At 42.9% G+C, this 23,657-nt stretch overlaps 1 protein-coding gene across 1 annotated transcript in view; it reads left to right on the top strand.

Annotated features, from left to right (window-relative positions):
- The window catches only part of DTL (denticleless E3 ubiquitin protein ligase homolog), a 51,574-nt gene extending 36,399 nt beyond the window's left edge, over positions 1-15,175 (top strand). The window contains exons 12-15 of the mRNA XM_040351480.1: positions 2,077-2,166; positions 3,060-3,186; positions 5,861-6,642; positions 11,656-15,175. Of these exons, the coding sequence (XP_040207414.1) occupies positions 2,077-2,166; positions 3,060-3,186; positions 5,861-6,642; positions 11,656-11,721 (1,065 nt within the window). The 3' untranslated portion in view covers positions 11,722-15,175. The remainder of the gene's footprint in view (positions 1-2,076; positions 2,167-3,059; positions 3,187-5,860; positions 6,643-11,655) is intronic.
- The last annotated feature ends 8,482 nt before the right edge of the window (positions 15,176-23,657 follow it).

The raw sequence follows: 23,657 nt of genomic DNA, 5'->3' as shown, positions 1-23,657 counted from the left end.
CGGTTCCATACGTTCCCGTCCGTTTCAGCCGCATACGGTTTTTCATATAAATCGTATGCGGCTGACGGACGGGAAAACCGTAGTGTGAACCCAGCCTTAGGGGGGGAAAGGAATAAAAAGAAAACTTATCCATTTTACCCCTAAAACTAGATGGGCCGAAATGCATAACCTTTTGCAGATAAAACTGCTTGTGTATTTTTGTGCATATTTTGGAAAGCGGACACCTCCCAAAATAAAAATAAAATTGATGCCGCTACAAAGGTGTAACCATTACACAGCTACATTTGTCAGTTAACCCTCTTAACATTGCTGTAACACTAAGGGCTGATGCACACAAGATGTTTTTACAGCTTCTGTTAGGGGCGTGTTTTTATTTTTTTATTTTTTTTATTCTTCCTTTTTAAAAGCCCCTCCATGTTGGGCTATGTGTCCATGCGCACGCACATGCGCACGCACAGAGGCATAAGCGTTTAGGGGCAGTAGAAAAGACAACCTGTGCTTCCAGGAGCAGTAAAAATTAGATGTAAATACAAAAAATGCATCAAGCTGCATTTGATGTTTTTAGGCGTTTTTTGCATTATAGGGAGTGTATTTAAAGCGGTAGTTCACCCCCCCCCCCCCCGACACATTTTACCATCGAGACAGGCATTGTAGCGCGAGCTACAGTATGCCTGTCCCGATTTTTTTTTTAACCCCGGACTCACCTTGTTCTCGTAAATCGTATTTTTCGGCTCCCGCGGGGAATGGGCGTGCCTATGGAGAGGGAGGATGATTGACGGCCGGCCCTGGCACGTCACTCTCCCCGAAGACAGCCGGAGTAGGTCTCGGCTCTTCACGGCGCCTGCGCACAGGCTATGCGCACGCGTCGTGAAGACCAAGCCTATTTCGGCTATTTCCGGAGAAGCGTGACGCGCCAGAGCCGGCCGTCAATCATCCTCCGTCTCCATAGGCACGCCCATTCCCCGGTATCTTCAATCTACGAGAACAAGGTGAGTACGGGGGTAAAAAATTCGGGACAGGCATACTGTAGCTCGCGCTACAATGCCTGATTTTATGGTAAAATAAAAAAAATAAAAAAAATTTTCGTCGATAGGGTGAACCCCCGCTTTAATAAAGAAAACGCACAATAACGCTAATGTAAAAAACGAGGCTAAATGCTGCTGTAGGGCTGGTGTTTTTAAAATGCCCTGTGTGTATGAGCCCTAACTGGGTTAAAAACTATAAGAACCAGCAATATGTAATGCTAAATTTTATTAAAGCTGTTAAAAAAAATATATATATTCCTGGCCGGCTTCCCATAATGGAACTGTGAGAATGCTTTTTATACCAAATAAGCAGCGTTACTGCAAAATACAAACAGTTTTATTAAGTCTGCTTTAGCCTTTCTTTGCAACATGATTCAGTGCTCTGGAATCTTTGCTTTTTAAATGTAGGTAATGGTCAATCTATATAACCAACTGGAAAGGTACAGAACAGGAGAGACCATTAAGTGTTTTTTTTTTTTTTTTTTAATATTGTTTGCAGAAAACTGACTTTAAAGTGCTTGTTAAACCCTTACATATACCCAGTAAAGTTACCAGCTTCAGGTGATGCACAAATATGAAACCAATCCACCTACATAAAGTTGTACCCAATTATCTGCAGTACAGCCATCTTTCCCCTACAACCGTTCAAAGGGGAAAATTTACACAGGATCCCTCAGCTCTGAAAAGCAGGGGGTGGAGAGGTGAAGTTACAACAGTGAGGAAAGCTGTGAGAGCTGATTGGGTGGAAATGAAACGCCCCCCTCACACAGGAACAGAGCTGAGGCTGTCAATCAGCTGGAGATCCCTCCTCTGTCACCATGTTTTTGCTTGGTGTCAAGAAAACTTGTCAGAAGTGGCTCATGTTGATGGCAGAAGCAGCAGATAGAAATGACACTTGGTGCTCTGGATTTAGAGAAGTACACACAACAAATGGACACTGTTTGTTCATATTTCAAGTCTGAGGTTTACAACCACTTTTTTACCTGCAGTTTGAGTCTTTTTGTAGATGCCATACAGTTAAAATGTTGTTTTTAATTTTTTTTCTTCCCAGGTGTCGGCTCCTCTGGCTCCGCCGATCATGCTCCAGGGGCACAGTCAAGAGGTCACTTCTGTTACGTGGTGTACAGCTGACTTCACCAAGGTAGGTGACATGATTTGCTTGTTAATTTTTTTTGTTCATTATGCTTGTGTATCCTAATGCCCCTTTCACATGGGACGGTGCGGTGACGGTATAGCGGCGCAATTTTTAGCACCGCTATACCGTCATATTTTTTTAAAGCTGGTCTGGTCTCCAGCAGTGGCTGCTGTGTAGAGAGACAGCCAACAGCTGGGAAATGCCTGATAAGCCGTTGTCGGAGGGCCTCTTTTGCACACTCCTACACACTGAAGCCTTCACTGACCACTCAGCCTGGGAACAGCGTGACTTCAAAACAGGTAAGTATAGCGATCACCCATTTACAGGGCTAGATTAGATTGGAATTCGAATGTGGTAGTGTGTAGGTTTAGCGTTGGGTTTTGGCTGAACTTCCACTTTATTCTTCTTTTAGGAATATGTCGAGTGCATGTACAGCTTATGATCTGATTGGGCCCCTTATGGCACATGGGTCTGTGTAGACTTCCACAAGTTGTCGTAATGTTATCCTAGGGATAGTTTAGGCAAGGTCATACTTTAACCCCCTTGCTGTGTTCTAGTTGTTTCTGCTCCTGTCATTGTCCCTTGGCCTGCATGTATATGTAGAAAACCATATAGATTAAAAAAAAACTGTTAATCCTAATGCAGATACTTTATTCAGTAAATTGCTTCAATTAACAGAGCTCATAGTGCTCTAAGCAAAGGCTGTTGATTGGTGGGAGTGTCGGACCCCTGGGGACCCAGTCCAGTGTGTGTGTGTGTGAAAGAACTGGTCTGACTCTCCGGGGTATTTTAACACCTTCTGCCGCATTGATGTTAAAAAGCCAAATTTATTGTTTATGGAGCTTGAATGCGTTACAGTAATGAATATCTGCGTTTACGTATGCCTTTATATTGTGCAGATTGTTACATGCTCTGATGACAATGCTGTGAGGGTTTGGCGGTTGAAGAGAAGCTGCAGCAAGAACGGAGAGCAACAAGTAAACTCTGTTGGCTGGACACGTCAGAAGAGCAATAGTACTCCTATAGGCAAGTGTCTCAGATGGACAAAGTAGTCATGTCAGACATTTTAATGTGTTGTGTTTAATGGTGATGCTTTCATCCAATCAATCACTTGTACTTATTTCTAACTCTTCAGCAGTGTTTTTTCCATGGACAAATACGGAAACTGAAATATGTCTAGATTTTCATGTTGCACCTTAAAGAGAAGCTGTCACAGTTGGCCCTATACTGTCTCTGATGCTATTTATTTAAATCCCCAGCCTGACCTTTTGGGAAGGGTGAGGGATCTTTTGGCACTTCTGTCAGGGTTCTCTTTCCTCTCTGTCCCCATTGAGGATTTTCATGTGTTTCCTGTTACTGAGTGTGTGACATGGAAAGCGAATGAGATATCTTTCCCATGGGGACCGAGGCCACAGCAAAAGCATATTTTAAGTGTGCAGAAGGGTTACGACCAGTCAGACTTTTATTAATCTGTGTTTTTTCAGGCCAGGGGACATACATTACCCTCATTTTCTTATGGGTGTCACAAGGACAGGAAGTGAGGGATCTTCTTGGGAGAAAACTGAGGGAACCAAAACCAGCAGGAGCTCTTGCCCCTTTTTTTTTTTTTTTTTTTTCTGGGGGGGGGGGGGGGGGGGTTTTACCTCTTACCTGACCATGTACACATAAATTCGGTAGCAGAAAACGTTGGCTTTAATGCCCAGCATGCATCCACAGTGGTTTGCTGAGAGGCGCAGACCCTCTCCCAGTCATGCAAAATTCTATTATAGCAGTCATGTGATTGAGAAGCTGCTACACCTCCCATCATCAAACCTACTTAAAGTGGTTGTAAACCCTTGCATATACACAGTGAAGTGACTGTGCCTTATGTGATACAGAGATTAAATACATCCTCCTACATAGGTTGTACCTGTTTGTTTACAGTCTTATCGTCTTTACATCCATTCAATACATCATTTATAAAGCTTTTCTGAGCTGTCAGAATTCGGGGAGCTGAAGTTACGCACTGTAGAGCTCAGTGAGGGGGGCGGTGATTAGAGGTAAGGGACACGGCAACATAGTCGAGTCTGTCAATCATAGGCGGTTTGTTGTAGCTCTCTCTCCGGTCACCTTTTTACCTCCTTGGTGTCAGGAAAACATGTCAAAAGTGATTAATGCTGATGACAGAGGAAGGAAGCAACAGACATAAATTACACTTGGTGCTCTTAATCAGAACAAGTACACACTATAGAGGGATATGCTTTGTTCATATTTTCATGTCTAAGGTTTACAACCACTTTAAGGAGCAGCCGTCGGGAAGAAGTTGAATTATACACTCGCTTTTTTTAAATTTGTCATGTCGACTGCACACTTAAGAGCTCCAGTGACTCTTCTGGTTGCATAGATGTCGGATCTCGTGTTTTCAAGTACATTTTTCCTTTTTATAACCACTAGAAAACCAGTTATCCCAATTCTCCAATACAGCAAAACCTCATGGTTTATAGAAACATTTACTATTGTCTATATGGATTCCTGCCAGCTTCAGTAGCATGGAGTAATTATGTATTAAAGTGGTTGTAAACTCTCTCCCGTCACTTTAGCCCATATAAATCTGCATTAAAGGTACTATTGATCGCTGTCCTCAGATGTCACCTTACTAGTTCGGTTTGCTGGTAATCATCCAGTTAGCTGTAATGATGCTACGGCGCATGCACATCTCTCCCGTGATTCACAGCACACTTTGTGCCATTTAGTCCATTGAGTAGTGTGACTGTCATGTGCTCCCAACGGCACTGGCCTCCAATACCACAAGGCTACATGCTCAGCCTCTGGAACTAGAAGGCTTGGCTGAGAAATGAGATTTAAGCAAAGGGCAGAACTATTTTCTGCTACAGACAACGGTTAATATGGTGCTGGCTTACCCCCAAGAGAAACTATATTAAAGCGGAGTTCCGGCCACAATTTCACTTTTTAAATATAAATACCCCTGTAATACACAAGCTTAATGTATTCTAGTAAAGTTAGTCTGTAAACTAAGGTCCGTTTTGTTAGGTTGTTACAGCATTTAGACACTTTATAAAATTAGAAATTGACTGGGGCCATCTTAAGTGTGGGCATCATGAAGCCAGACTGTATGACTTCCTGGATTTCAGCCTTGCAGATCTCGCACATGCTCAGTGCTGCACAAGCAGTGTAATAGGTTTCAGATCAGGTTGCAGCACCTGTACTGTCCAAGTCACATGATTCTTCGAGACTGGGGAGTGCACAGACCTGGAAAGTTACACCCTCTACATTCCCAGGAGTCTGTGCGGTGTAGGTTAGGAAGCTTAAGCACCTAGGTGCAGGAAGAGGGAAGATTAACTATTCTGCCTAGCAACAACACTTTGAAGGCATCTAAAAAAAAAAAAAAAAATTTCTTAAAGGACTAATGACATTTTTTTAAAACTACTGATGTAATGTTATATTTATGGGTGTAACTCCACTTTAACATCTTCAAACACAGTAAGAAACATGCGATTTGGGACTAAATTATATTGTATGTGTTAGAAGAATTGAATGGTCTAATTGAAAAGCAGCCTAGGAGGGGGAAGAGTTTAATCCTCTAAGTGCATTGCTTCTACTTGATGTAAAGTGCCTTCCCCATGGGGCATTGGTCGCTTCCAGAATGTTTTTAGGTTTGTGCAATCACAGTATACTCTATAAATGTGTCTTCTATTAACAGGCTCAAGAATATGTACACCTGCTAAATCAACCCCGGAGCAAAACCCCAGCTTGATGGCTTCTCCTACTCCAGCCACCTGTGCGCCAAGTTACACTGGGGACCTCCCGATGTCATCCGGCACCCCAACTTCTCCTTTCACAACAACAATTCCTAAATTCCACACGCCAACAAGGCAGAAGGCCGAAGCTTCCACTTCATCTCCTAAACCGATGTCCGCTTCTAAGGCATCCATTAAGGCCTGGGTCACGTGTACTCCGAGGTCAGATATGAAGACTCCATCTCCTCGAAAGGCCTTTACCCCTGTAGAGCAGTACCCAACAGATTCTAGTTCTAGGATGTCCCCTGTGTATGAGAAGAAGGCTAAGAGACGTCTAGATACCAGCAGTGATAAAGCAGAACATGAGTGTTTTAGTGACTGTAACTGTGTGACCGAGCTGGAACCCGGGAGAAAGAAGGCCAAGCATGACCCGGGCTCCCTGGAGGACAATGCAAATGACGATAGCAGTTGTCTAAGTCTGGCTGATCTCGGCAAGGGACATGAAGAGAGCTCTGCTTCCCAACTCCCTACAGAGGCCCCTGGAACACGGTCCCCCGTTGGGACATCCTGTCATTTGAGGCACAACAAAGAGAACAGCACTCCAGAGAAGAATTGGCTTTCTGCGTTTGGACACAAACTGAAATCTGACAAGTCCGTAAACCAAAACCTTACCAGTCGCCCATCACCAAGGAGTGGGAGTGCCAAAAAGGCCCCACCAAGGACTATAACCAGTTCCCCTGTATCTGTAAGTATCTTTGTCCTTTTCCTTTTTGAGATTTTCAAAATGCTCCCACTAGTGCGCTATGTAAAAGCCAGCTCTGAAATGTATTCTTTAATTTTAAATTGAGCAGAGAAGGGTTGGAGCCTTCATCAGTTTTCTCATACATGTCTCTCTTGGGGAAGTTTGTCTTCAGGTCTGGTTGAGATGACTTTTTTTTCTTAGATGAAGCATTTTTAGGGTGTGTGTGTGTGTGTGTGTGTGTGTGTGTGTTTTTTTTTTTTTTTTTTTTGTCCCCAGTATGTTGTTTTTTTTTTGTATTTTTTTCAGCAGGGACACATGCCAAAAGGCTTTAACTGAAGTAAGCTGTAGTAATGCAAACACAGAATGAACAGATGACATGTAATGTCATTTCACACCCATTTGGCTCCCCTCTGTGTGACAGACCTTTCCACTGACTTTGCTTTCTTCTCGCATCCTCCCTTTTTCCTTCTTGTCACTTCTATGCGGCTTCCTTGGCAGGTGTAGAGGGCTGTGCAAATGGGGGCAAAACTGTCTGCAATGAGTAGATCACATTTCTGTTCATATGATTAACCTGGTGATTGGTATTAATTGCCTACTTGACCTTTTGGTAACTTTCGGGGGTTTTTAAAAAAAAAAAAAAAAAACCTGCTAGTCAAGAGGCTGGCTCAGAACTTCTAATTATTTTACTGGAGAATGGGATCTGCCCCATTTTTGTCATATGATCAGTTTGCGTAGATCCTGGTAGGACAGTATGGCCATGAGGCATGTGTATGATGAAATGTTGAACTATCTGATGCCGTTTACAGCCAGCAATGCCTGTGGGAGCTGATGCATCAGGTTGGCCTCTGCCTTGATCTGTTCCTACACAGTGGCATGAAGGTTCTTGTCAGATGTGCTAATTAATCTGACTTCAGCTCTAGCAGACACTTCTCAACCTTGTTTCATCAAGAGGAAGCTGTGCCAGATGTTTATTTTTTTTGCTAGATATTTGAGCATCTGTTTATTAAGCACATTTTCAGGGAAAAAATATAGTAAAATTACTTTTATTGCAAACCGACAATAGAATATCCGTTCTGGTTTTGTTTTTTTTAAAAGATGAGGTTGCATTGAGAATACCAAACACATTTCCCACACTGTAAAAGTTGCCGCCTGGGTCACTTTCACTTTACACACGAAAATGGCTGAAGAAACTAAGCTCATGAACGCTTCTGCAGCCGTGAACTTGTCTTTAGCTGTTTGGATGTACGCTGTATGTCCAAAAAGTGAAGTGCTAAAGTAAATAAAAGCACATCTTTTTGCACATAAGAAAAAAGGGCATTTTTTTTTATTTCTCTTGGAGCCTGTAAAGCATTGCACCTGCAATCAACCGATCGCAGGCGCCTTGCTGGACTCCTGCAGACTTGTCCATGTGTCTGTCTGCTTGTACCTCGTACAGGCAGATGCACACTGACAGGAAGAGAATCCACTACCAGAGTGGTCTAGCAGCGGGTGGAACATGTTCCCAAAGGTGAATGTTTCCGTTAAATGCAAGCAGCATTGTATAAGTGCCAAGCTTAGATGTGCATGAGAGAAGCAACACAAGCCTGTTGGTTGTACTGTAGTGCTAATTTTCTAACAAGGAACATGCTGATAGAGAGAAAAGTAACAGAAGTGCTCATTATTCTGTTTTTATCTAAGTAAAGAGGCTGGTCGAGGGACAAGATCTGTGACGGTTGGACAGGCCCTTGCATGTGCTTGGATTGGGAGAGGTGGTCTGCACTTGGGATGACATCCAAAAGTGATGATCAGTTTTACGGCGGCAGGTCGGCTCTGCTGGGCGAGATCACGTATATATCTATGTCATCTCGCCGAGCAGCCAATAGGGGCGCGTGCCCGATCACCCGTCATCACTCGTTACAGAGCGAGAACCGGGAGCTGTGTGTGTGCATCTGTGTGTTTCTCCCCCTGATCCTGTCAGGGGGAGAAATGCCTGATTGTCTGTTCATACAATGTATGAACAGCGATCAGTCATTTCCCCTAGTCAGTCCACCCCCCCTTCAGTTAGAACACACCCAGGGAACATAATTAACTCCTTCCCCACCCCCTAGTGTTAACTCCTTCCCTGCCAGTGGCATTTTTATAGTAATCAATGCATTTTTATAGCACTGATCGCTATAAAAAAGCCAATGGTCCCAAAAATGTGTCCGAAGTGTCCGCAATAATGTCGCAGTACCGATAAAATTCGCTGATCGCCGCCATTACTAGTAAAAAAAAAATGCCATAACTTAACTATCCCCTATTTTGTATATGCTATAACTTTTGTGCAAACCAATCAATAAGCGCTTATTGCGATTTTTTTTTTTTTTTTTTTCGTAAAATAAAAAAATATAGAATACGTATCGCCTAAACTGAGGAAAACATTTTTTTTATATATATATATTTTTGGGGGATATTTATTACAGTAAAAAATCATTTTTTTCAAAATTGTCGCTCCTATTTTTGTTTATAGCGCAAAAACTAAAAACAGCAGAGGTGATCAAATACCACCAAAAGAAAGCTCTATTTGTGGGAAAAAAAGGACGCCAATTTTGTTTGGGAGCCACGTCGCACGACCACGCAATTGTCAGTTAAAGCGACACAGTGCAGAATCGCAAAAAGTGGCCTGGTCTTTGACCAGCAATATGGTCTGGGGCTGCAGTGGTTAAATCCTGCCTAAACCCCACTGATTCAAATTTTAAAGGGGGAGGGGGAGGACCCCTGTCCAAAAAATGCTGACCTTGACCCAAACACAAACCCTGGGGCTGACCCTAGGTCAAACCTCCCCCCCTCTATCTCTGCAAGTACAGAGAAAGATGCAATGTATCTGTTTTGTCCATTCAGAGGCTTTACAGTGATTGATCACTGTAATAGCCAATCCTGAGGCTATTGTGATTAGGTGACCCCTGAATCGGTCTTTCCGAGGCTTTTTTGGCCAGATTGGAGAGGAATTGGAACCCTTGACAGTTTTTATTCCTGTCTGTGCCCCCGTTGGGGAGATTCACCCTCTTTGCCCTGTTTACTATTATCATTGAAAGTAAAAGAAAATCCCAAATTTGGCCTTGTCCCCCAGAAATGTAAGAGGAGAAATCCTCCGATAGGGACACTGAAGGGATTCCATTTATTGCATGTATTTCTTAACTTCCTTTTTAGCAATGAGACAGGAAGTGAAGGAAAATCTCGCCAGTGGGACACAGATGGCAAAAAATTAACTGGCGGGTTATGACCCTCCCTTTTATCCAATGTGGGAGGGGTGATATAGTTCTACTTTAAATGCCTGCATGTGCACATTGGCTAACATACATCTGTGTTCGGAGGGTTAAACAAAACAATCCTAAATGCCCCTGAAAGCACAGTTTACGCCTTTGTCCACGAAGCCTTATTGGCTAGTTAATCTCTCTAAGCCCTGGTCACATTGATGCGTTTTTTGCCAAATCGTTCGAAATCATGGCAATTGCAGCGTTTTAATTGGTGTGACAATGCCTTTGCTGTGCCACACTGATTCCCAAAAGTAGTTTCTGTACTACTTTTGGCGATTTTTTTTTTTTTTTTTTTTTTTTTTTTCTCCCCCCAATTGACAACTATGCATAAACCCACACAGATGTCTCTGAAATCGCCTCCTGAAGTTGGGACTGAAATGCGGGAATGAAATCGTGCGAGTTCAGCTAAACTTGCACAATTTAACCACTTAACGCCCGCCGCACGCCTATTTACGTCCACAGAATGGCACGTACAGGCAGATGGGCGTATATATAAGTCCTTGCCTTCTAGCGGGTGGGGGGTCCGATCGGGACCCCCCCCCCCCCCCCCCCCCGCTGCGGGCGGCTTACCTCGGGGAGCGATCCGGGACAACGGCGCGGCTATTCGTTTATAGCCGCTCCGTCGCGATCGCTCCCCGGAGCTGAAGAACGGGGAGAGCCGTATGTTAACACGGCTTCCCCGTGCTTCACTGTGGCGGCTGCATCGATCGAGTGATCCCTTTTATAGGGAGACTCGATCGATGACGTCAGTCCTACAGCCACACCCCCCATCAGTTGTAAACACACACTAGGTGAACCATAACTCCTACAGCGCCCCCTGTGGTTAACTCCCAAACTGCAACTGTCATTTTCACAATAAACAATGCAATTTAAATGCATTTTTTTGCTGTGAAAATGACAATGGTCCCAAAAATGTGTCAAAATTGTCCGAAGTGTCCGCCATAATGTCGCAGTCACGAAAAAATTAATAAAAATGCAATAACGCTATAAATTTTGCGCAAACCAATCGATAAACGCTTAATGCGATTTTTTTTTTTTAACCAAAAATAGATAGAAGAATACTTATCGGCCTAAACTGAGGAAAAAAAAAGTTTATGTATGTTTTTGGGGGATATTTATTATAGCAAAAAGTAAAAAATATTGCATTTTTTTCAAAATTGTCGCTCTATTTTTTTTTTTTTTTTTATAGCGCAAAAAATAAAAACCGCAGAGGTGATCAAATACCACCAAAAGAAAGCTTTATTTGTGGGGAAAAAAGGACGCCAATTTTGTTTGGGAGCCACGTCGCACGACCGCGCAATTGTCAAAGCGACACAGTGCCGAATCGCAAAACCTTACCTGGGCATTTAGCTGTCTAAAGGTCCGGGGCTTAAGTGGTTAATTCCCACAGTCGGTGTGAACCTGGGCTAAAGGTGACGATTGTAAAAGAAGTGTGGTTTTTTAAATTGCCGACTCCCCCCCTGGCTGTCATGCTAATGCTTTAGTTTTAGTGCTTTGGGTCTCTGACCTGGATCTATAAGGAATTCTGGGACCCATTGTTCTGTGCCTGTGCTCCACTATTGATGGCAATGACCTGCAGAGGAAGAGGAGGGGCCAAACGCGCAATATTCACATTCTTCCATACATGTGACTGCTGGGGTCATGGGCAACACCTCACTGGAAATGAATTTTGACTCATTTGTAGCTAGTTCTAGCATATTCTAATTCTCTCTCTTTTTTTTTTTTTTTTTTTTTTTTCCAGGTTCCTGTCACACCAGGATCCATAAAAAAGATTTCAACATATTTCTGTAAAAAGTCTTCAGAGTAAAGCAGCAGATCCGGAAGAAAATTTTAATTTCCTCATAAAGCATTTCAGCAAACCTAGTTCAGCTGATCTTGGTGTATCACAAGGTCATGGACTATATAGTTTGTTCTATGTAAGCTACTGTACAATGGAGTATTTTTACATGCTGCTACCTGATGCATCCTGGATCCTTCCCAGAATCCTCCTTGCTCTTCTGTTGTACAGCTGAACTGCAGTTTAATGTGCCCACTTGTCCGCTACCCTTCCCTGCTTTCCAAGGTTCCTAAATGGGTGAAATGTATTTCCCACACTGACAGGTATTGTGTTCTAATGAAACCTCTGCTGGGAACCTAAAATGATCACTTTTAGCTGTTGCTGTTGTCTTCCTTGCTAAAGTGATGTATTTACATTTACAATTTAAGAATTTTTTTATTTTGAGGAAATGTATAATATACCTGGCATAAAAGGGGACCTGTTGTGATAGGAATATGGAAGCGACTATGGCTGGTATATTGTAAGGGTGGTAAAACGAAGGTTGTCATCCTCCATTCTTGCTTACCTACTTTGACACAAACGGAATGTAAGATATGGAACTTGCACTTTCAAAAACGAGTTGTCAGGCTTTTATTTGCATTAAACTGCTTCTTTCCCCTTACAAATCAGTAGGAATGCAAGGGCAGGTTGATGCAGCATTTTGGTCAAATGCACCTGTGAATAAACTTTTTAATCTCAGTGTCTGATAAATGAGCTAAAACCAGGCTGCTTATCTGCTCATTGATCTAAGGCTCCTTTGTGTGACTTGGGATCTGACTCGTGAGACCCCAAGGCACAGGATATGTGAAATGTAATGTATTTCTATGAGAGCCGTTCCTCATGACACTAGAGTAGTCACTGCGACTTCAGAAAAGGTTCCTGCAATACTTTGGTCTGACTTTTGATGCGACTTTGGTCCAGAGTGTAAAGTCAGATCAAAGTTGCACTGCAAAGTCGCACGTCTTTGTCTCGCGTATGAAAGGAGCCCAAGACCTTAAATTGCTGCAAAGACCTCAGTCATGTCGGCAAATCTTGAGTCGCTTCAGAGCTATAAGTCGCTTCTGTTGATGATCCAGTAATCCGGAGGAGGGAAGTTCCTTAAATGTAGCACTTTATTTTCCTAGCTTCTGTTACTAATGGATAGTTACCCATTTGAAACCTGCATCAGGCAAAATCAAGGTCAAGTCAAAAGTAAAGATCTACATTCTTTCTTCTGGTCAGGGATTTAAAGTAACAAAATCACTGGATCAGCATCAATTAGGCCTGTTCACACAGGCTTCAGCTTGTATAATAGTGTGAACAGCAAGCTTTGACACTTTACCATTCAGCTCCAGTTTATAAATGTTGGATACTGATCCTAATTGGAGTGCTGACTGTCACTTTAACCAAGCTGCTAGCAGTCTTTCAACAACTTTTCAACAAAGCTTGCTAGAACCTTTTTGAAGGTTGTTAAAAAGCCTGCTAGCAGCTTGTTTAAAGGGGCAATCGGCACCCCCATTGGGATTTACGCTCAACATGTATAAACTGGAGCTGAATGGTACTTTAAAAGCTTCAATAAAGCTTGCTATAAACTTTTTGAAGTACCATTCAGCTCCAGTTTATAAATGTTGAGCACTGAGCCTAAAGGGAGTGTTGATTGCCACTTTAAACAAGCTGCTAGCAGGCATTCAAGAAGTTTTGAAGCCTGCTAGCAACTTGTTTAAAGAGGCAATCGGTACCTCCATCGGGATCTATGCTCAACATTTATAAACTGGAGCTGAATGGTACTTTAAAAGCTTCAATAAAGCTTGCTATAAACTTTTTGAAGTACCATTCAGCTCCAGTTTATACATGTTGAGCATAGATCCCAATGGAGGTACCGATTGCCTCTTTAAACAAGTTGCTAGCAGGCTTCAGAACTTCTTGAAAGCCTGCTAGTAGCTTGTTTTAAAGTGGCAATCAACACTCCCTTTAGGCTCAGTGCTCAACATTTATGAACTGGAGCTGAATGGTACTTTTAAGGCTGGGTTCAAACTATTGCAAATAGGATGTGGGTTCCCCCCTCATCCAATTCGCATGTCAGGAGATTGTGAACGGCTCGCAATGGAGCTGCTTCAAACGTCTCCGGAGTGGCTGCGGAGAGCGAATTGCACAGACCTGTGTGTCTTCTGGTCTGTTTCGGGTCCAGATTCAGCCCAAAAATTCGGACTGAAATCGGACATGAAACGGTGAACAGGGACACATCGGAGCCCCTGCTGCGAACTGCTATGTACAGCAGTGTGACCAGCCTTAAAGCTTGCTGAAAGCTCTGCAAATACCTTGTCAACACTTGCTGTTCATACTGCTCTTATACAAGATGAATGCCATGTGAAATGAACCTAGGATCAGGGTCTTGATAAGTGGAGCATTACCTTAATTTAAAAACAGCCAGTGACATTTCAGTATGTTAGTCAGGGAAATCAATTCCCATACCAAGTGATTAGATTCTCCGATGGCCGTGTTGACGAAGTTGTAGAGTGGTTGGATGCATTGTATGATCCAGTGTTGGGACAAGATCATCCAGTGCCCTGGGCAAAGATGACAAATTGCACCCCCCCCCCCCTTGATCATGTGTGAGCTTATTGGGGGGAGGGGGGGTTGAGCGCACAGCCTGCACCTCCTCCGGCCTCTCTCCTCCTCTTCTCACTGCTTCCAGCGCTGGGCTTACAGACATAGTGATGCTGCTGTTGCAACTTCTGTCAGCTTTACAGTAGAAGGAACTTGCACCCTCATCTCTACATTAAATGCTGTGCCCAGGGCAGGCGTCTCTTCTGCCCACTCCTTGTCCCAGCGCTGGTATAATCTGACTGCACTTTCTGATTGCTCTTCCAGCATTTGCATCACTCTATAGACCCGAGTTCAGATCCTGATCTGACCAAAACAAAGGTACTTCAGGCTTCTATTCTATGTCTATAGGCAGCCAAAGTGAGAGCTAGAACAATGGTTTTGGCACACATAAAGGCCAGTTGTTTTTACCTCTCATTTGGTTTAAAGGAAACTTGTATTGAGAGATATCTAATGATCCATATATCTAATGATGTATGGATCATTTACTCAAAATATTCAAGTCTGTAGTTTCACATTGCAGCCAAGCAGCTAGATTGAAAAGCTCTTATGTATTTTTCTCCTTTAATGGAAAATTGCTGGCATAAGCCTCACCTTTCACTAAAACCTGCCAGGATCGAAGCCTGTGTTCTTGGCTTTACTTGTCACTCCCCCAGTTAAAATGTTTTATTGCTGTTTTTACAAGGCCTTTTAATATATGGCCTTCCTGTTTTTATCCTAATTTTAGGACTTTGTCAGTTTTATCAAGTTGCCAAGATTATTTAATGTAGTCTCTGGACACACCAGATGAATGTTTAATATTTTCCTGTTTTAATTTCCTAATGTTATTAACTGTTGTAAATACAAAGATCATTTTAAATACTGTCTGTGTGGTGTTTTTTTTTTTTGGTTGTTTTGCAGAACATAATCTTCAGGGCTGTAGGGGCACTTTCACACCATGGCATTCTAGTGCATTGGGCTGACAACATACCAGAACACATAAAACAAAGTGCCTGCGCCAATACTAGAAATGCAGGCTAATCAGAATGACATGCGTTTCCTGCATGCTTGCTGCAATGCAGTAGTGTGAATCCAGCCTTTAGGAGCCCTATGCTTTCATGGACATATGCTGTTGCATTTATAAGGCTGTAAGCTACCTATCCTGTTGTGTACTACTCAGGGCCGCTGATAGAAATCATGGGGCCCCGTACAGCCTACCTGAAGGGGCCTCCTTCAGCTCCACCCCTGGTCCCGCCTTTAGCTCCACCCCTGGCCCCGCCTTGAAACTGTCTCTGCAGCACGTTACAGGATTGGCGGCATTGGTAGGCACCTGGAGCAGAGAACCGGGGGGGGGGGGGGGGGCTGCCGTCTGAAATTGAGATTGAGAAGCGGGAGGGGGGGGCTGCCGCGAATTGAGAAGCGGAGGGGGGCCCTTTACAAATTATTAATAAAAATGAAAAATATATATATATATAAATAAACATTTATAAAAAAAAAAGGGGGGGGGTTGCCATTCAGGGCCCTGGGGACCTCTGGGCCCTTTAATTAAAAAAAAAAAAACATTTATAAAAAAAAGGGGGGGGGTTTGCCACATGGAGACCTCATGAGCCCTTTAATATATATAATATATGGAATAAAAAGAAAAAAAATGAAATAAAATATGAAAAAAAAAGAATTTATAAAAAAAGGGGGTTGCCATCCGGGGCCCTGGGGACATTTAATAAAATATATATATATATATATATATATATATATATATATATATATATATATATATATATATATATATATATATATATATATATATATATATATATATATATAATAAAAAAAATATAAAAATGTATTTTTTTTATAAAAAAAAGGGGTGTTTTCATCCCAGGCCCCTGGGGACCCCCGTACCCCTAAGGAAAAAAAATTGTCCCTTTAATAAAAAATAAAAAAATATATATATTAGAAAAAATATATTTTTTTTTTTATAAAAAATAAATAAAAAAAAGGGGGGTTGCCATCTGGGGGCCTTTGGATCCCTGTGGACCCCCGGACCTCTAAAAAAAAAAAAAAATGGCCCTTTAATAAAAAATATATTAAAAAAAATATATATATATTTTTTATAAAAAATAAATAAAGGGGAGTTTTTTTTTTAAAGGGGGTTGCCATCCGGGCCCTTGCTGGCCCGGGGCCCCCTACAACAGGGCCAGTTGTACTGGCTTATCAGCGGCCCTGGTACTACTGAGTTGTATGGCTGCCTGCCTGCCTGCAGAATGAGGGTGTGCTTTATGTGGAAGTGGGCTTGTTCACATTTAACATGTACTGGCCTAGTGTACCTCCCACATTCATTGCAATTTTACAAAGCATGATGGGAAATGTAGTTTGCTTATAGTGGAGATAGAGACGAGAGGATATGATGTAATCGCTGTTCTAACAGCTCCTCGTTGGCAGAATACATGCAGCATTTTTTTTGAATTGCAGAGAGTACTTCCTGAAAATTCAATTAGACTTTTCTCTTCGATGGTAAGAAATTTCTCAAATGTAATAACTGTTTTTTGTTTTGTTTTTTTTTTTAAGTGTATTTTGTGCGTGTACTCGAGAGAGGAGCCGGACTGCAGGAGTTGGGAGTAGGCAGGCCTCCCCCAGAGGCAATCTGCCACCTTTCTCCATGCCCCGGGTGGCAATGGCGGGTGTGTGAAGGGGTCCTTCCACACAGCCCGCCCTACCTGCTCCGCTTTGAAGCCCAACGGGGCAGAGGGACTCCCTATAAGGGAGTGAGAGGATCTAGCCCGCTCAACCAGCCCCGTTAGTCCTTCGCCTCTCTTTTTAGAGACCGCGTGGTCAAAGTGCGTGCATGTTAACCCAATTTCGAGTGCGTGTAAGTGTGGTGGTTTTTGTGGGAGGGGGGTGGGCGTGCTAGGCGCAGGCTTACCTCGCATAGCACACCGACCGGGAGCCGGGCTGAGACCACCAAACTCAATTCACATGTAGCTGAGACCGGGATCTGAACCCCTAGCTGCAGAGGTGAATGGCTTGTCAGCGCAGTGCCAATCGCGTTGAGCCACCATTTAGTATTTTGTGTAGGGGGCACTAATGGGGGATTTCTTGCCCATCCCAGAATTCTACTTTAAGTGTCCAGTGTGCTTATTGCCTAGAGCAGGGATATGCAATTAACGGACCTCCAGCTGTTGCAGAACTACATGTCCCATGAGGCATAGCAAGACTCTGACAGCCACAAAGCATGACACCCAGAGGAAAAGGCATGATGGGACTTGTAAATGGGGAGGGTAGTGCTGCGCTAATCAGTGGTGAATGGATAAGTGAATAAACAGGTGGGGGAGGGGAATGAAAGTAGGTGTAATTGAAATGAGGAGCAATATAGCCCAAATGGCATCAGCATAAAAATAAATATAAATGATCAGTGAACAATAACAGTAATGGTGCAAATCATATAACTACACAGGTTCCTCTTAATGTGATGAAATACACTATAAGTAATGGTGCAAAAATTTTTTTCAGGTAACTGTGCTAAGTGACACTCCTATATTGGTGATAAACAGTCCATCAACAGAGTTTGAAAAATATTAGCAAAAAATATAAGTAAAATTTCAAAAGTCCAAGAAAGCAAAATTTTACTTATATTTTTTGCTAATATTTTTCAAACTCTGTTGATGGACTGTTTATCACCAATATAGGAGTGTCACTTAGCACAGTTACCTGAAAAAAATTTTTGCACCATTACTTATAGTGTATTTCATCACATTAAGAGGAACCTGTGTAGTTATATGATTTGCACCATTACTGTTATTGTTCACTGATCATTTATATTTATTTTTATGCTGATGCCATTTGGGCTATATTGCTCCTCATTTCAATTACACCTACTTTCATTCCCCTCCCCCACCTGTTTATTCACTTATCCATTCACCACTGATTAGCGCAGCACTACCCTCCCCATTTTCAATTGCTTATGGTTTGATACACCTTCCAGTGCCGCAGCTGTACCTCCACTTCTCATCACTTTCATTTCCCCTCCCCCTTTCTTCCCCTCTCTGTTTCCCCTCCTTTGATAAGCGCGGTAATATCCATTTTTCCATGATGGGACTTGTAGTTTTGCAACAGCTGGAGGTCCGCTAATTGCATATCCCTGGCCTAGAGCATCTAACTGCTTTTTTTTTTTTTTTTTTTTAAATATCCTTCAGCTCTAGTCTGACAGTGATGGATGCAGATATTAGAGATTATCTGCAAAACCAGTACAGAACTGAATTGTGTAACCTGTTTAACTTGCAAAATATTTCTCATTCTGTTCAGGCATGTGTGATTTGCATATCCCTGCCTCACGGCATACACATGAGGGCGACAATATTACAGTTCAGGAATACACTGCTGTCACCATCCTTCTTTCACCACCGGACTGTGATTGAGCAATAAATGATCAGCAGCACAATGATGATGTCACCCATCTAATAAACATGTTTTAATGCTAGAATTGCAGCACTACATAAAGGCTCGCAGAGCTACACGTACCTCTCAGTCTAAATGGTGTCTAAGAGGTTTCAGGAAGTTAATATTTTGCCAGTTTTATGACCTTGCACGATTTGCAATCAAAACTGAATTCCAGCTAGATATTTAAAGGCTCATGGCAACTCGGGTCTGTATAAATGAATACATCGTTAAAGCAGAGTTCCATGCGGTTTTGTGTTAGTCAGCAGCTACACTTTTTGTAGCTGCTGAGTTTTAATAAACACACACTCCCCTGTCCCACGATCCAGCGATGCTGCTGCCCCCGGTTCTCGCAGGCCTCGCGTCTGGGCACCAGACTGATGGCACTACGCATGCGCTTCCTCAGCGGCTGGACTATCTTCTATAATGTGTCCCAGAAAATTGCCGGGAGGTAGCGGGAGAGGAGAACTTCTGCTAGAGTCACCTAGGTGGCCAGAACAGAAGTGGGAGCTAGGTACCTGTCACAATTGGGTACCCACTGTCCCCCTTGAAAAAAAATAAGACATGCCAAATGTGGCATGTCAGGGGGTGAGGAGTCATTTAAAGCGGAAGTTCCACTTTTGCGTGGAACTCTGCTTTAAAATTATTTCTTAAATACAAGTAGCAGTACCTGAATTTTGACTAGCTATCAACACTTAACCACTTGCCGACCGTGTCCTGTACATATATGTCGGCAGAATGGCACGGCTGCTCAAAGCAACGTGCGTGTGTGTGTGTGTGTATATATTATATGTTGCTTTGAATTTCGCTCATGCCCTTGCCGTGCACTTCGTGCCCTCTGGACATGCGGACTCTATGTCCGCCGGTGTCCGACAATCGTGTCACAGAGCTGCAGAAAGGGGGGATGCCAGTGTAAACAAGGCATCTCCCTGTTCTGCCTTGTGACAGGATCGGGATCAGTGTCTTGTCGCATGTAGCCAATCCCCCCCACACAGTTAGAATCACTCCCTAGGACACACTTAACCCCTTCGCCCCCTAGTGGTTAAGGTCCGCAGGTGTGAAAGGGGCCTAAGGAGTGCTTTTTAGAGGATCTTCACCCTAGAAAGAAAAACAATTAAGCGGCTACAAATACTGTAGCTGCTGACTGAATAATAGGACACTTCCCATTCCAGGTCTTCTTTTTTTTGGGGGGGGGTGGTCTTTGGGTACCTGGTGTCGGCATATTTACTAAGGGAATCCAGCCGTAACTCATTGTCTCTTCACAGCCAGCTTACCATTGTGTATCTGCGAGCCGTGCTGCACTGCCTGAAGGGTTCTGCAGCTTTGTGGCACCTGTGAAGTGTCCAAGAAAGGTTCTGGACAAAGAGGCCCTTAAATGTGGTGGCTGCATTCATTTTCTTTTTTTACTTATTTTTTTACTTGCCCATTTTGCCATTAAGGCGTCATGTACACTGCTGCTGGTAAATGGACATTTAGGAGCAATAGGTGTTGTTGTGTGTTTTTTTTTTTTAGATACACCTGAAATCTCCTCTGTTTTCTCCTCCGTATATGTACACAGGGTCGTTTCTAGGCAGTTAAGGTTGGAAGCATTTTTTGGAAATGCATTCAGGACAGATGTTCAGAGGCGTTTGAAACGCCAAATGCCTGTAAACGTAGTAACTGGCGTTAAGCTGCGTTTTTGTTTACAGACGTTTTTAACCACTTAACCCCCGGACCATATTGCTGCCCAAAGACCAGAGCACTTTTTGCGATTCGGGACTGTGCCGCTTTAACTGACAATTGCATGGTCGTGCGATGTGGCTCCCAAACAAAATTGGCGTCCTTTTTTTCCCCACTAAGGCCCCATACAGACGACCGAACATGTCTGCTGAAACTGGTACAGCCGAGCGGACAGGATTCCAGCGTACATTTACCTGCCGGGCCTTTTTCAAGCGGGCAAATATTTCTAAACATGTTTAGAAACATGCCCGCTGGAATCCTGTCCGTCGGACATGTTCGGTCGTCTGTACAGACCTACCGTACATGTCCGAGCGGCCGCCATCCCTCGCATGCGTCGAATGACTTCGATGCATGCGTGGAAGCATTGAACTGCCAGGGCCGCGCACGTCGCCGTGTCATTGTCGCGGCCTCGTCGACACGTATCGAGTACGCACGGATTTCTGTATGATGGTGTGTACAGCCATCATACAGAAATCTCCGGGCAGACATGTACGCTGAAAACGGTCCGGCGGACCCTTTTCATCGTACATGTTTGCCCGTCTGTACGAGGCCTAATAGAGCTTTCTTTTGGTGGTATTTGATCACCTCTGCGGTTTTTATTTTTTGCGCTATAAACAAAAATAGAGTGCCAATTTTGAAAAAAATGAATATTTTTTACTTTTTGCTATAATAAATATCCCCCAAAAATATATAAAAAAAACATTTTTTTTCCTCAGTTTAGGTCGATACGTATTCTTCTACATATTTTTCGTAAAAAAAAATCGCAATAAGCGTTTGATTGGTTTGCGCAAAAGTTATAGCATTTACAAAATAGGGGGTATTTTTATGGCATTTTTATTAATATATATTTTTTTACTAGTAATAGCGGCGATCAGCGATTTTTTTTTTTCGGTACTGCGACATTATGGCGGACACTTCGGACACTTTTGACACATTTTTGGGACCATTGGCATTTTTATAGCGATCAGTACTATAAAGATGCATTGGATTACTATAAAAATGCCACTGGCAGTGAAGGGGTTAACACTAGGGGAAGGGGTTAAGTATGTCCCTGGGTGTGTTCTTACTGTAGGGGGGGTGGCCTCACTAGGGGAAACACTGATCCTCTGTTCATACATTGTATGAACAGAAGATCAGCATTTCCCCCCCCCTGACAGGACCGAGAGCTGTGTGTTTACACACACAGCTCCCGGTCCCCGCTCTGTAAATAGCAATCGCTGGTGCCCGGCGGCGATCAAGCCCGCAGGGCACACGCACGGGAGTCGGGGGGGCGCGCGCACGCGCCCCTAGTGGCCGTTTAAAGAGCCGCCGTATAGCTACGGGCTCTCGCCCAGGAGAGCCGACCTGCCGCCGTATAATGACGGTGCGCGGTCAGCAAGTAGTTAATGGAGATACATTTTTGACTATTTGCAAAAAAAGCTTCTAAAAGCAAACGCGGCATGTAAACGCACCAAAACTGACCTTTTTTAAATGTTGGTTACTATCTGTCAAGTTAAATTGTTTAGGAGAGGTTTTAAAACATTGTGTGTAGATTAAGCCTAAAGAGCAACTATGGTCTCTATATTTAAAATATGTTCATGTCCATATTAAATTTCAAATATTGCTAGCCTTTTTCTATTACTTTGAATGACCTTGAATTCTGTGACACGTAGTCACTATGTCCTGTGAGTAGGCACTGCTGTATCACACATTTCACAGATTTTCTGATCTACAGAGGTGCTGAGAGGAGGAGTTGGTCTAGGAATCTGCGTGCAAGCAGAAAGGTACCATGGGATATGTAGTCCTTAGAAATGGAAATTAAACGACAGAGGAGAAGCTGCATGCTGGGAATCCATGATGTGCAAAGTGACAGCCAGCAGACAGGCAACACTCTCTTAGAGAAAGGAGATATCTTGCGTAAGCTTATATTGGATTTTCAATAGCAGCTATTGTTTGTATTGCTATTACAATGCTGATGTTATGAAAGACTATGCCAAGGTCATAGAACTTCCTTTAACACTTCCTGTCCTATTGTGACAACCGTACTGAGTATTATTGCCACCCTAGGATAGGTCCGGGGTACATCACGCCTTTCTGTCTTCTCTGTAATGAGGGAGGTGTTTGTAGTCAATTGAGATTGCATAGGGAAATACTTCACTGACATTAGTCCATAGAGCACAGGACATTGGATGGATAGAGCTATCTATTTTATTTATATATATATATATATATATATATATATATATATATATATATATATATATATATAAACAAATTGCACTTGTTGAACAGATACCATAAAATGTTTTTTAATGGTATATTTTTAATGGAGCAAGTAAGACTTTTATTGTTAGTCTTTACATACTGACTGCAACAGATTTACTTTTTAAACCTGCCATGCAGGGCTGTGCTGTGTTCCAGAGCTGTGTAATTCTCGGGACTGGATTGGTTGAAATATAATATTTTTTTCTAGTAAAACTTCTCCTTTACATTTTCTTCTGGAGTTTAACTTTAAAGCTGAATTCCACATATGTTTTCCATACCTGGGCTGATTTCTGTGGAAGTGGGTAACCACTGTAGAAGCTGCTGCTCCTACAGTGATCCTTGCTTCTTCTGGGTCCCATGCCAAGTGTCTGCCCGGCTGCCTAGTAACCACAGGGCGGTCAGCCGCCATTCCATCAACATCTTGTATTTTTTTTTTCTCTCTTCGATGAATAGCAGGTATTCTCTTTCTACAGTAATTCACTTTCACAGCACTCCTCATACTTACTGGTTCAAATTGGACCAATGTAACTAAACAAAGAAAAAACATCCATGCCTGGAGTTCAGGTTTAAAGCTAGATGATCAGTGTCACAACCAAAGAGAATTGTCAGAAGATGTCTGCAATGGCAGCCTACTGCAGGAAGGGTTTTGGTACTAAACCCACAACAGTAAAATCGGAGCCGGTTCACACAGGGGCAAACCCGACTTACAGCGCGACTTTGCAATGCAACTTCAGCGTGACTTGGAGCAACTTGCAACGCGACTTAAAGTTGCCTCCAGGACAGGCGACTTTGGCTGTGGCCAATCGCAGAATAATGAGCTCTGTGGGAGGGAGGGGTTTGCCTGAGTACATTTTTTCCTCTTCCTGTGAAGTTGCTTCAGTTAAAGCGGCCCGCAATTTTTTTTTTAAAAGTCAGCAGCTACTAACAGTGTAGCTGCTGACTTTTATTAAGGACATTTACCTGTCCTA

This window comes from Rana temporaria, chromosome 4, assembly GCF_905171775.1.
Source record: "Rana temporaria chromosome 4, aRanTem1.1, whole genome shotgun sequence".
Classification (NCBI taxonomy): Eukaryota; Metazoa; Chordata; class Amphibia; order Anura; family Ranidae; genus Rana; species Rana temporaria.
This window is presented reverse-complemented; position numbering and strand designations above follow the sequence as displayed.